Here is a 13,673-nt window from a genome sequence, read left to right as displayed (position 1 = left end):
GGCGGCTTACAAAACTGGGAAGGATCTGGAGATAAATCACAAAATGAAGGAGGGGCTTTAGGAACTAGGACTCTGGGACCGGGGACTCGGTGCCAGCAGGTCTCTCTCTCTGCCTCTCTTTCTTCTGGTTCTCCTTGAATGTTGACTGGTCTCATTCTCTCCTGTTGTAGGCAGGCCAGAATTCTCCATGTGTTAGGACCCTTGATAACCTAAGCTTAGAAACTCCAGAGGAAAGGGATCATATCTTTCCCCAAGGTTCACATTATCAACACCAAGGACAAACTAGTCAGTTTTAAGCGGGACATATGCCCCCTCACCAACCTCATGTCCTAGAGATACACCCAGAAGATGGAGAATGAGAAAGCTTCCCAGAGAAGACCAGAACAGCTATAGAATCTACTGCAGTCTCTGGGCTGGATTCAGGTTCTGTTGCTATTATTTTCTCAGGACAAATATAGAAACTTTTATTTTAATTCCACCAATGATTGTTCTTTCTCTGTCCAACCTTAAACATTTTGTCGCCGTCGGCAAGCAACTCTGAACACACTGAGAACATCAGCAGATAATCCATGTGCATCACCTCTGACAGTCTGAGTTTTCAGTTTTCCACTGAAGACTGAAGAATCAAATCAATTTCAAAATTAAAATAATATACCCTATAAATATTATCTATTTTTAGGAGAAATTTTTTTGTACTGTTTTCATGATAGTCTTCAGAAAAGAAAACAGATACAACAGAAAGAAAGACAAGGAACTAGGGGTCTTTCTCCCTAATAGGAAGAGAGTTGGGGGTCTTTTGAGCAGTCTCACCCAATGCCTACTAGGAGTCCTGGAAGCTTTTTCGCTTGGTTGAGCCGAGCTGAAGGCCGAGACCAGCAGCAAACATTTAAACATGGGCTAATGAAGATCTGGGGGAGGAGACACAAAGTATAGCTGACCTAAGTAACATTAGGACCATACTACCGACATTACTTACTCATACTAAGAGTACAAGATGGAACCTGAGGGCCACACCCTGAGCGACTTCAGAACTCTGCAACGCATGGTAAGAGGAACAGCAAAGCAAGGACCAGCGGGAGCCAAACAATTAGAGAGGAATTTTCCATTAAGTCTGTGGATTGATGTGTAGTGGCACATGTCTTTGTGAGGTGGGAATTTTTTAATCCATCCAGGTGGCCAGTGCGACAGTAAGACACAGAGTCACCACATGCAGATTAAAAGCCTCTAACACGAATGCAGGCTATAACTGGATACTTTTGCTTGAATGAAAGAAAAGAGATGGGCCTCCATTGTTGCGGTGTGAAGTGTAAGGATATTAATGTCAAAATTAGGACTTTCATAAGGTACAAAATATTGGAATATGACCCCTGTAGGGATGGGCTTTCCTCCCTGTAAATCCAAATGGAAGTTCAATTCAGCATATTTTGGAAGGTACTGAGGTACAGTCAATGCATTCTTATTCAAGCATAACACATTTGTAAACACATCCCAGTTTTATAAGAACATTTTTAAAAAATAAAAAATCTATAGGTCTTCTCATAAAAGACAGACTTAATGTTATTTTATAGAAAAAACGTGTTCTTTTATGAAAACATAGGGTACACTGTACAGGCGTCCTGTAGGAAATCATAAGTTCTAAATAAACATTAATTGTCTACTAATTTGGGGGAAAGTAAGTATGAAATTGAATGGCTAAAAGGAAATATACTCATATATCTTTACTCGTGAATACTGGTACAAAGCAGGCAACAAGACAACCCAACAACAAATTTACTGGTAAATGAAGACTCATGTGTATATGCTTTACTGTAAGTGCAAACATTGGTACTATTTCAATGACTAATAGTAACTGAAAAGCAGATCACACTATATAACAAATGTGAATACATTTTTGGACATGTATACATGTACATACACAGTGCGACCTCTGTTTTCCGTACTTAGTCTGATGGGGAGAATGTTAGGATCTTGTGATCTAGGATTCTAACTCTGGAGCCCCCTCTTCCAGTTTCCATCCCTCCCTCTGCACATCTCACACTTCACCCTTCCTGCCCCAAGTTATAAAGATCACACCCCATTTTCCCCTTTTCAATCTATTGCTGCTCGCAGACAGGCCTCACTACATTGTAGGCAACCAAAAATCTCTATGGAATTGTTGCAGGAAGGGGGACCCCTTCCAGGGCCCAAGCATGGGCTCTTGTCTAATGGCCAACAGTTCCCTAACAGAATGAACCAGGTGATATGTGTGAAGTGCTTTATATGATGCCTAGTGACCTACAAAATGCCAGCTGGATCTTTTTCCTCAGCCTCCCATTTGTACGATAAAGAGATAGAGGCACGGAGATGTGTAGTGACTTGCCCAAGGTTCCAGAGCAAGTTAGAGGTGGAGCCCCAGCTAGAATCCAAGGCTTCTGGCCCCAGTTCAGCATCTTTACATAATACCATGAAGATGAATTAAATGAAGAGATTCCTGAACACGTTACCTGCAATTAACATCGGATAGATGCTTCACTTCTGACTAGAATATTTGCAGCTTCCAATTTACCTCATAACTTATAAATAATACATTTGGGCCACATAATCTTTTCTAGATAACACAAATAGCTTCCCAAAGCTCCTCTCTGCAAAGGGGAGGATCGAGTGAAGTGTGTCAAATCCCACAGCCTGACTGTAGTCAATGTCAGTGACAAGGAGAGAACATGAAGACAAAATCAAAAAGGTGTCCTCCCCACCTTGGAGCTCTGCAACCTCCAAAACTAGATTCACCTACGAGCAGCAGTGATCAACACAGAATATCTTGATGAGTTTAAGGAAGAAAAACAGAGATTTATCTGACACACTGTACACCAAGTGATCCAGGAAAGTCCCAGTGGAAATTTCCACTCCTGTTTTCTACACACTCAGCTGCCCCAACTATCTATTCCTCTATTATTTTGCAGACTGACTTTCTTCTTCCCAGGAAAACTAGGTGCCAGCCTGAGGCTCGGTTCAGTATGTTAGTCTCTGGCTGTTGTCTACAAACTAAAAACTCCTCCACGTGGAGAGTATATCTATGATCCAAACAATGATCAGTTTGGATTAGAATCTACACTTCTCTCATTAAAAGAATTTCAAGGTCACCAGCTGCAAAACCCAAGATTTCCAGGAAATGGGATAGTCGCATGACAAAGATTAGGGCTATGACTCAGTAGTGATAAACCCTAAAAGACCTAGGAAAGCAAGATTGAAATTATTTCTTTTCTCACTCCTTGTCCTTCATTTTACTTTTCAAGTTTCAGAAAAGGGCAGGCCCCTAAAACCCCAGGGAGCAGGGAATGGAGCAAGGTTCTCCTGGCTTGATTAGGGTAGGAAATATTTTGCATCTGACTTTTCCCATTGCACATCAGACCAGTATCTAGGAGGTGCTTTAACCGTGTTCCCCCTACACTCTGCTCTCTTTGGCAGGCAGTAAAATACATCCACAGAAGTCAGCATTTGATTGGATCTGGAGACCCTCCTGGAAATTTCCAACTGGACATTGATATTTCGGGGTTAATCTTCACACATCATCCCTGTTTTAGCCGAGAGCATGTTTTGGCAGCCAAACTGGCCCAGTTATATGACCAGTACCTTGCAAGACGCCAGAGACACAAGGCACAATTTCTTACCGACAAGGTACCCGTGATCTCTTCCATGCCAATTGTTGAGGGGGTTGGTTCTCCTGAGGAGCCCAAACAACAAAAATAGCTTCTAGCAGCAAATGCTCGTGTGCTTCCTTCATGTTCCCTGTCTAGGATGTGATGTGTTGACCTACCTAGAGGCAAAAAAAAGGATACGACTATGTACATTTAATGTGTGCAAATTCAGTGGCACACACTTGGTTGAAAGAATGATTCCTGAAAACAAAGCAAGGGATCTCACCCACTGGCAGTGGTTAGCTGTGTCTTGCTTACATGATCTCATATGATGAGACCATTCATGGCCTGAGAATTTCTGTGTCCTTAGAAACATTCTCATTTTTATATGTAATTTACCCTAACATGGTACCTAAACAAAAGTCAGTTGTTTCAACTGCTGCATAAGGAAATGTCTATCCATTTTGGATTTACTTCTAATGTGACACTGTCCCATGGAATTTCCATGGGTAGTTTTGACTATAGACAATTTTTGCCCTGACTTTAAAACCTTACTGCCCAAATAAGAGATATCGCCACAATATCTCCTCCTATAAGTCTATAATTTTATGCTCTCTTTATATCACAAGAATGTCATTGTATGTCCAGGGCCCAGAGAGACACCCCCCCACACCTTGAAAGAAAACTTGTTTCTGAGACAGTAAAGTAAAAGTAGCATCTGTCATAAGCAGCTGGATCTGGGCTACAGAACAAGGATGGACACACACAGTTCTTTATTATTCCTTTTTTTTTTTTTTTTCTTTTTAATGGAAGCAATAGCTCTCTGTCAAAATTCACTTCGGTGAAAGCACGGAGATGGCTGGATGCTTGCACATCCCTTCACAGGTTGCTGACATTTTGCCCTGGAGAAGTGGGTGGGTCCAAACACATCACTAGTAGTAAGGAGTACAGCTTCTACTCAGATCTTGTATTCATATCTTTTCTAGCTCCAAGCTCTAAGAAATGCTGTTCAGATGGGCCTTAATCCAGCAAAAACTCCTAAACCTCTTGAAACAACCCCCAAAACCATCAATGAGTATAAATCTGAAATTCGGTGAGTAAAATCTATCATTATAACTACTGCTTTTTTTTCCCTGTACTTATTGAGAGTTTATTTTTTTCAGAGTTTTTCTGAATGCACTGTATACATTAAGCCAAATGAAATAATGAGATATGTCGATCATATTAACACCATATTTGAAGTCCAAAAAATGAATGAAGATGGGAGGGGGCACAGGGGGAAGAGAGTAACTTGCACACTCTGCTAGTGTAAACAGATATTGCTACAGCCACCACTTCAGAGAGCAGCCTGTCCAGAGATGAGCAAGGAGTTGAAAATGCCAGCAGACTAGGACCCAGCAATTCCGCTTCAGACACATGTACTCCAAGGAGCTGTGTGCGCATGTGCACCGGACATGTATGCAAGCATTCTACAGCATCACTTACAAGAGTAAGAAGCTAGAGATAACCCCACACCAGAATGAACCCATCTGCTTCAATCTTATAATGAACGTCCCTCCCACAGTTAGAAGGACCGAATTAGATCTGCGTATATCATGGATAAAATAGTGTTGAATGAAAAAATCCAGTTTGTAAGAGGAGACTCGCTGTGTGATACAGGTCACAAGCCCTAAAGAGCACGTGAAATGATACTTATGTGTTCCAGGTACACACATGTGTGTTACATACAGACGGAAAAGACACATGCCAGTTTCTTCCTCCAGGGAGGGAGAGAAGGGGATGGAATGGAGAGGTCTTCAAATGGAACTCTAACATTGCAAAACAAACAAACAAACAAAAATTCTGAGTAAATGTGAAAAAATGTTAGTAAGTGTCATATTATTTATTATATGTGCTCTTCTATATCTTGAAAATTTTCATAATTAAAATTCAAAAATTAAAACCCTGATCATTGCCAAACAATAAGGAATCATACAATGTAGAATGTGAACATTTATTCTAGACTCCTATTTCTCAGGGAAAATCATGGTTAACAGTTTTTTGCTAGTTCTTCCACGTTTATATACATGTGTGTATACATATATATATACACAGATGTGTTTATATTTTACTTTTTTAAAGAGTCACATTGCATTTACCACCTTGAAACTTGCTTTTTTATGTAAAATGCATCTGAGACCTTTTCCTATCATAGTACATCTAGGTCTATATCATTGTTTAAGAGCTGACATTATATAGATTTTTCATTCCCCATTAATAGGTGTTTGTATTATTCCTATTTTTTATTATTTTAAATTGTACTCTAACACTCCTATATGTATATATTTGTGTACCTGTATAAGTATTTTCACAGAATAAATTCTTAGAACAGGAATTAATAAATCAAGGGGTTTATCTTTTTTAATTATTATTGGAGTATAGTTGATTTACAATGTCATGTTATTTTCTGCTGTACAGCAAAGTGAATCAGTTACACATATATATATCTCTACTCTTTTTCAGATTGTTTTCCCATATAGGTCATTACAGAGTATTGAGTAGAGTTCCCTGTGCTATCCAGTAGGTCCTTATTAGTTATCTATTCAAGGAATTTAAATGTATACTTTTCTCTTTACAATCTACCCTTGAGTTGGAAATTCTCCTACCAAAGTGAAAATTAGTGATGTTTGTATACTATAGTTGTAAAAGTATGAAGAGTATGTTTAAAAATGAAAATTCTTATTTATGTTAAAAGAAAAGTACATTGCCTCCTCCTTGTGAAAGTACTTTTTGTTTTAATATACACTGACTAAGAAAAAGTGACAAAAAGCTACTCTGGATACAATGAAGGTTTGATATGGACTTGCATTTATTAATCAGTATTTGAGAAATGGTAGCAGAATTGTGTGTGAGTCCTACAGACCATGCCAGGTGGACCCATGGATCGCAGACCTATTGCAGACATCCTGCCACCCCTGGAGATGGAAACCACTGAGATTCAGCATTTCTGAGGCAGTGAAAGAGTGGATTTTACTCCTTTACTGACTTTTCACGTGGTGGTAAAGCAAATTCTAAGCAGATGGTCTGTTCCTATATATCTCATCAAGCGGACTCTTCCCTGAAGCCCCCCGGGAGCTGCTGATGAGCCAGCCGCCTTGGAGCCCACCCTTGGGTATCTGATAGGCCCCAGGTCGGGGCAGCTAACCTCAGCCAGTGACGCATTTTCCATCTTATTTTCCATAAGTGGCATCATGACCACATTGCTCATCCTCTGCACTGGAACCAGGCTGTATTAAGCAAGGAAACATGGGTGTCCGTGCAATACAGGGGAACACTTTATTTAACCCTCTCCTGGATCTTCACCCTCACATATGCTCAATCTTGAACAAATAAAAAGTCTAGGATCTCAGATCCCCATCCAGCTACCACTTTATCCCTGTATTTCCCTTCACAGCCAAACTTCTGGCAAGTATTTACTAATAAGTATTTTAAATGTAAATTTGGTAAGTACTGCTGTCTCTACTCCCTCCCCTCCCCTTCACTGTCCAGTCTAGCCTCTTTCCTGCGCCCACCTTTGCCCTGAGGCTGATCTTGCCACAGTCCTGGGGAACCTCCTTGTTGCTAAGCGAAAGCGGACCTCTCAGCCCCCCTGGTACTTGGCATTGGACAGTGTCCCCACAGGGTGCCTGCTGAGACATTCTCTTCCCTTTACGTCCACACACCACCCTCTCTCAGATGCCCTCACCCCTCTTCGGCCACCTGTCCTTCCCACTATCCTTTGCCTAATCTTCCTTCTTTGCCCAGCTTCTAAATGTTCAGAGTTCCTCCCAGGATTTTTTTCTTTTTAATCTTTTGTTAATCTGCACTTTCTCCCGAGATGAATCCAGTCCTGTGGTTTTAAATATCATCTAGATGCCAGGGTGGCTCCCAAAGTTTCACCTCTGGGCTGGACTCCTTTCCACACTCCAGACCCCATCTACATCAGGCTTCAGAAAAGTGTTACCTGGCTCCCTTATCACAGTTGCCTTTTCCTCTTCCTCCATAGTCTGGCAACGATCTGTAATTAAATATTCTTTCGTGATTCTTTGCTTCTCTAGCTCATAGGTCAAATTTTACTTGCTAAGTGTTCTTTTTAGCATTTCTGAGAAACTATCTTATCAGGGACTAGAAAAAGAAGTAAAAAATACATCAGAAAGGCTTAAGGTGTCATATAACTCAGTAAAATAATTTTATATTGCAGTTTTTTTAAAAGGAGGCAGGAGAGACAGCTGCTAAAGGCATAAGAGAAAAACATACCACTAGGTAATGACAGATAATATTTGTGGACCACTTACCAGATGTCAGACATGGTTCTAGTATTAATTAACTCATTTACTCCTTCCAACAACCCTGTGAAATAAATTCTGTTATCATCTCTGCTTTACAGATAAGCCATGGAGAAGTAAAATAGTTTGCCCAAGGCAGGCTAGAACCAGGATTTAAATCTTGGTATCTTGGTTCCCACATCTGTGCCCTTAAGCAGAATGCTTTACTGCTCCTCAAGAAAAGTGTTTCTTTTTCTAGTTCATTGCCTCCTAGCTTTTCTAAGGTCTTCCGAGACTTCCAAATCTTGGCTACCCAACAACTAACTGGCCATCAGCTTCTACCAGCTTCCTTTTCCATGACACCAAATGAATGATCAGAAACCTAGACCTCTGTGTTTCTCTGCACCATCTCCAGACTAAGTCATCACAAGTACAACCAACTTCCAGACACAGGCCTTCCTTCTGGAGTTCAGGAAGTGATGATTCATGAAACACTGTGGCTATGGTTTCCTAGGGCACTCTGTCAGTCATTTATCTATGTGTCTGTCTCCTGAGCTAAGCTATAAACTCCCTGAGAACAGAGACACCTACTATCTCCTAGGAACCACTTCTGAATCCCCTGGAATGACACCTTATACTTGCCCAAGGAAAAAAAAATCTAATTAATTAACTAACTAATGGCATAATAGAGTACATTTGGGTTCTGGACTTGGCTATTATTTGTAGAGGGGGCTTAAAGTAAGGCATTAAATAATTCCCAAACACTTTAAATAATATCAATCACAATGAAAGCATTTTCAAATGAAGCCTCTTCAAAGCAAGCCAAAAATATCGCTAATCTAGTCAGCACTGAAAACTCACCAAGGGATGTAGTAGAATTACTTCATCTCCTAAATGTAGGACTGGTGATTAGTGTTAACACAGGCAGACTTTAATATACTTGTTAACTGGGACAGCAACATACTTTCCTGTTTACCATAGTTTAGTCCATGAGAACTACGTTTACTGGGCCCCTTATTTTCATAACTTCAAAAGTGGCTGTTTAAGATTACACAGTATTAATGAGAATTTTAAATGGTAATTTAGTTTAATTGAAGTCAGATTCTACTAAAGATAACAAAATCAAATAACCTATAAAAAGAGACCCGCATCCTATTGACTTCAAATTTGCATTTATATTTTTGGTTTTCTAGTACTTAAGAAATATCGTAGCTGTGAAATTAACTATACAATCACTATAGCATTATTAGTTTCTTTTCCTAATTTGCAAACACACCTAAATAACTTTTAAATATATATCCATGTATTATATCTTGTAGGCAAACAAGAAAACTGCGTGATGCTGAACAAGAAAAAGATCGAACATTGCTTAAGACCATCATAAAAGTCTGGAAAGAGATGAAATCCCTTCGAGAGTTCCAGAGGTTTACAAATACACCCTTGAAACTTGTTTTGAGAAAGTAGGCTTTTTTCAAAAATTGTTTTATTGGGTTATATCATGCATAGGGGAAAATGTATTAAACATAGATACAATTTTTTACATAATTTTAAAAATAATAATTACAAATGAATAACCATGTGCAACTCTCCAAGTTACGAACTAGAACATTACTAGTATCTGAGCATCCCCCATGCTCCTAACCCCAATTACATCTCCTCCGTCCCAGAAGTAACCATTTTCTGGATTTTATGATCAGTGTTTCCTTGCTTTTAGTTAATAGCTTTGCCATCTATGTGTAATCTCTAACACTTAGTCTAATACTGCCTGTATCTGACTTTTCCATAAGTGAAAGTATATTGTGTGTATGCTTTAGTGAACACACACCTGTTTCTTTTCTTCAATACCACTGGAGATTCTTCTCCTTTTCTGCACACAGTTGTAGTTAATTCTCTTTGCTTTACAACACTTCATTATATGAATATAACAAAATTTGTCTATTTTACTGTTGATGGACATTTGAGTTGATTCCATTTTTCAGCTGTTATAGACAACACTTTTTTTTTACATTTTAAAAGAATGAATTTTATTTCTCAATATTGTTATAAAAATGTTACTCAGTTTTCAAGTACAATTCATCATTTCTTAAGTGCCCACTCTGTCATGCATTGTGCTAGACTCTTGGGCTACACTGATGAAGGAGATAAACATCATCTCTTTCCTCCCAGAGCTCCCAGTTTGGGAGTGAAGGGGACACAGACAATAAAATCAGACAGCACTTCTATAGACGTTTTTGTACGTGTCTTTTTAGGGTACATGCACCTAAGTTTTCCAGAAATATACCTGGAAGTGGAAATGTCGAATCTTAGGGGATGTGCTTCTCCAAATACTTATATGCTGGTTGCAGACACTTCCAGAGTGTGTGTTCTGACTTTCAGTTTGACCAGTGTTCCCACGGGTCCATGTCACCCATATCAGCCATATCACCTGATGCTGTCAAACATTAACATTTTGCCAATCTGATGGTGTGTTTTAATTTATATTTCTATCCATGAATTAGCCATTTTGAATTCCTCTTTTTCAAAGTGTCTCTTCAAGACTTTTGCCGATTTTTGAACTGGATTGTTTGTTCTTTTATCTTTTCCATAATTTGTAGAAGTTTGGTATATATCCTGATCATGAGACCTTTGTCGATGTGTGTTGCAGAAACCTTCTGTAGTTGTCTTTTTAGTAGTTTGCTGCTTTTTGAAGAACAGTAATTCTTAATTTTAAAGAGATAGAATATATTAGTCTTTTTTTTTTTTCTGATCAATGCTTTTTGTTTGAAGAAATCCTTCCCCTGAATCAAGTAGATATACTACTATATTGTCTCCTGTAATCTTCATAGTTTAGTCTTTCACATTCACCTTTAATCTATTTGGAATTGATCTTTATGTGTGGTGTGGAGAAAGTATGCTTTGATAATATTTATGCAGCTGAACTGACTAGACTTTGCTACATAATTAAGAGTACAGTTATCACAACGAAACCATGTTCTGCATATTAATTCAAGAGCATCTCTGCTGCTGGTTTTGGTCCCTTCCTGTTTGTTTCATCTGCATAAGTGACGTGCCCATAAATCTACATGAAAAGTGACACATGAGGGCAATTATCTGACACTGTGCTTTGAAAACAGTCAGTTTTCAGCCAAAGATAGCTGCAAATTGTGATGCTGGGGGGTTGTAATTATCATAAAACTGAGAAAACATTCTGCAGTTTCCAGGACAAACACAAGACTGTGCTTTATAAGGGCAGGGATCTTGTCACCACTGGATATCTGGTCCCAGACAGCACACCTGCCACGTAGTATCTGCTCAATTAATATAAAATATTTAATATAATATAAAAACAAATTCAAATAGTCTGTCCCACAGAAATCGTGGATGTCTTCCAGAAACCCCAGTGTTTTGGCTTCCATACTCCATCTTCCAGGCCATCCCTTCCATCCAGAAGCAGAACATAAATAGTTACTAGATTGTTTTCTCCTTCCTTCCTTAAGTTTAGGATAAACAAAAATTTATAGGAAATTTACCGTTATGGTCACCTCTAGGTTACAAACTTCATTTTTGTGATACTTCACATCCCTTCCACCCGTAAGTAGCTGTGTCCTAAATTCTTTTGGAGTGCCCTTTCTTCACATTCTTGATTCATCTAGCTACCTTATGATACCGCATTATTTCTTCCTGCAAAAATATTTAAATTTCAACTAGTTTATTCATGCCTCTGATTACAAGGAGAAAAGCGAATGAATATATATCAGAGATGGAACATAACCTGGGGGCCAAATTTCTCTGATGTTTGTAAATTTCAGGTGTTTCCCAAGTGATTTCTTCAGTAGTAGCTTTGTAGGAGTCTGTGCCTTGGGGGCCTGTTAACTGCTAACCCACCAGGCCACACGTGTACTTACGCAAACATTGGTCGGCTCTAGGCGCTTGACTAAGTTTCTCTAAAAAGGAGCCAGAACTTTAGGACAGTAGAACCTGCAGGCCAGACCATACTGATCGCATTAGGAGATAAGCACAGGGGATGTGTTGAAACAACTCTGAAGTGCTGGGTGGGATGTGCTGGATACCGTGCTTGCCCTCCCCCACCCTCCTGGGGAGTCACACTGCCTATCCACATGTAAAGGGCTCTGCAAAGCCCTTTACAAAGCAACATGGAAATTTCACATTTGTTCAATCTCGTGTTGATTTGGCCACAGCACCTCTTTTTTTGTAGGGCACCTCATAGAACCAGCACTCTACAGAACACACTGTGGGAAGCACTGCTCTGGGTCAGGCTGAACATTAATGCACTGTCAGCAGAATCATCAAAGAAAAATTCAAACTGTCAATCCAAAGTCAAAAAAGGAGCTTCAGGGATTTGGTAGCAGCGTAACGAAGTGGTTCCTCAAGAGACTTGACGAATTAACAAAATAACTACGATGAAACTGCTGCCTCTGTCAGCTGAGAATTTGCAGGCACCGGGTCAGGGTGTCATCTGGATCATCTAACTCAGCGTGGCTTTGTTGCTTAGTGTAAATAGATTGGGCTCATATTCCAGCTCTTCCATTCACCAGCTGTGTGTTCTTGGGAAAGTTACTTAACCTCTCTGTGCTGCAGTCTCCTCGTGTATAAAATGCTGAAGGTAACAGTATCTGCCTCACACGGTTGTGAGCTCACCTGTGCAAAGCTTTTAGGAGAGAAGCTGCCACAGAGCAAGCCCAATACAGGTATTTGCTGCTATTATTACTCTATCACTTAATTTCAAGAAATAACTAAGGTGCTATAAATTATTTTAAAGGGAAAAGGTTGACCAGAAAGCTGATGAAGAAGCATATGAAGCAGAAATTCAGGCCGAGATAAGTGAATTGTTGGAAGAGCACATGGAAGAGTACGAACAGAAGATGGAGGAATACAGAAGTGCACAGCAGCAGTGGAAAGCCTGGAAGAAAGCCCAGGTCTGTAAACAGCCTTGAACAGAGCTGACCTGGGGCACAGGAAGGGTCTGGGTAGAGGCACCTTGAGACAGGAGGAGGGAAACTGGGCAGGCAGACTGGGGTCCCCTGCCTGCTGTGCTCTGTCTCCCTCCCAGCCCCCTCGCTAGGGGACAAAAAGGATGAGAGAATGAACTGATTAATGCACTTGTTGAAAAAGCCACCCAGCCTGCTGATACCAGAGAAAGTTTTTTCCAGAAACAGTTCTCTGTATCATCCTGTGGCTGTTTGAGTGAACCAGCAATAACCTGGTAATCGCTCATGTGCCTGTCAAGCTCTGTGATACGTATTTTACTATTTTACATGGCTTACCCTATCTAATGTAGGGTATTGGTGCTTCTGGGCTTCCCCCAGAAAATTATATAACTTTACACATATGACCTTGCAAAACTGGGACAATAAGTAATAAGTAATCCAGGGACAATAAGTAATAGATCAGGGTGACCTGCAGTGTCAGTTGTATTCACAAGCCTTACTTTAATTTCAAGATGTATCCTTGGGACTTCCCTGGTGGTCCAATGGTTAAGACTCCACGCTTCCACTGTAGGGGGCACAGGTTCAATTCCTGGTTGGGGAACTGCCACATGCTGCATGTGCAGCCAAAAAAAGATGTATCCTTGGTCTTTAGAACCAATACTAATGAGCAGATGAATAGTTAACTTTTTTAAGCTCTCTCTAGGGACCAGGCACTGTGATAAGTTCTTTCCAGACATTACCTCATTTCAAGAGACCTGGAAAATGTTTCCTACAATTATTCCCACTTTGTAGATGAGAAAACTGAGGCATGGAGAGGTCATATGGATTAGTGAAATGCCTGAGTGCAC

At 40.0% G+C, this 13,673-nt stretch overlaps 1 protein-coding gene across 4 annotated transcripts in view; it reads left to right on the top strand.

Annotated features, from left to right (window-relative positions):
- The window catches only part of CC2D2A (coiled-coil and C2 domain containing 2A), a 136,590-nt gene that overhangs the window by 51,679 nt on the left and 71,238 nt on the right, over positions 1–13,673 (top strand). For all 4 annotated transcript variants that reach the window (XM_067036370.1, XM_067036369.1, XM_067036372.1 and 1 more), the window contains 4 exons: positions 3,445–3,654; positions 4,601–4,707; positions 9,217–9,357; positions 12,657–12,813. In XM_067036370.1, the coding sequence (XP_066892471.1) occupies positions 3,445–3,654; positions 4,601–4,707; positions 9,217–9,357; positions 12,657–12,813 (615 nt within the window). The remainder of the gene's footprint in view (positions 1–3,444; positions 3,655–4,600; positions 4,708–9,216; positions 9,358–12,656; positions 12,814–13,673) is intronic.

This window comes from Kogia breviceps, chromosome 6 (genome assembly GCF_026419965.1).
Source record: "Kogia breviceps isolate mKogBre1 chromosome 6, mKogBre1 haplotype 1, whole genome shotgun sequence".
Taxonomy (NCBI): domain Eukaryota; kingdom Metazoa; phylum Chordata; class Mammalia; order Artiodactyla; family Physeteridae; genus Kogia; species Kogia breviceps.
Note: the sequence above shows the minus strand (reverse complement) of the source record. Positions and strands in the feature narration are given on the sequence as shown.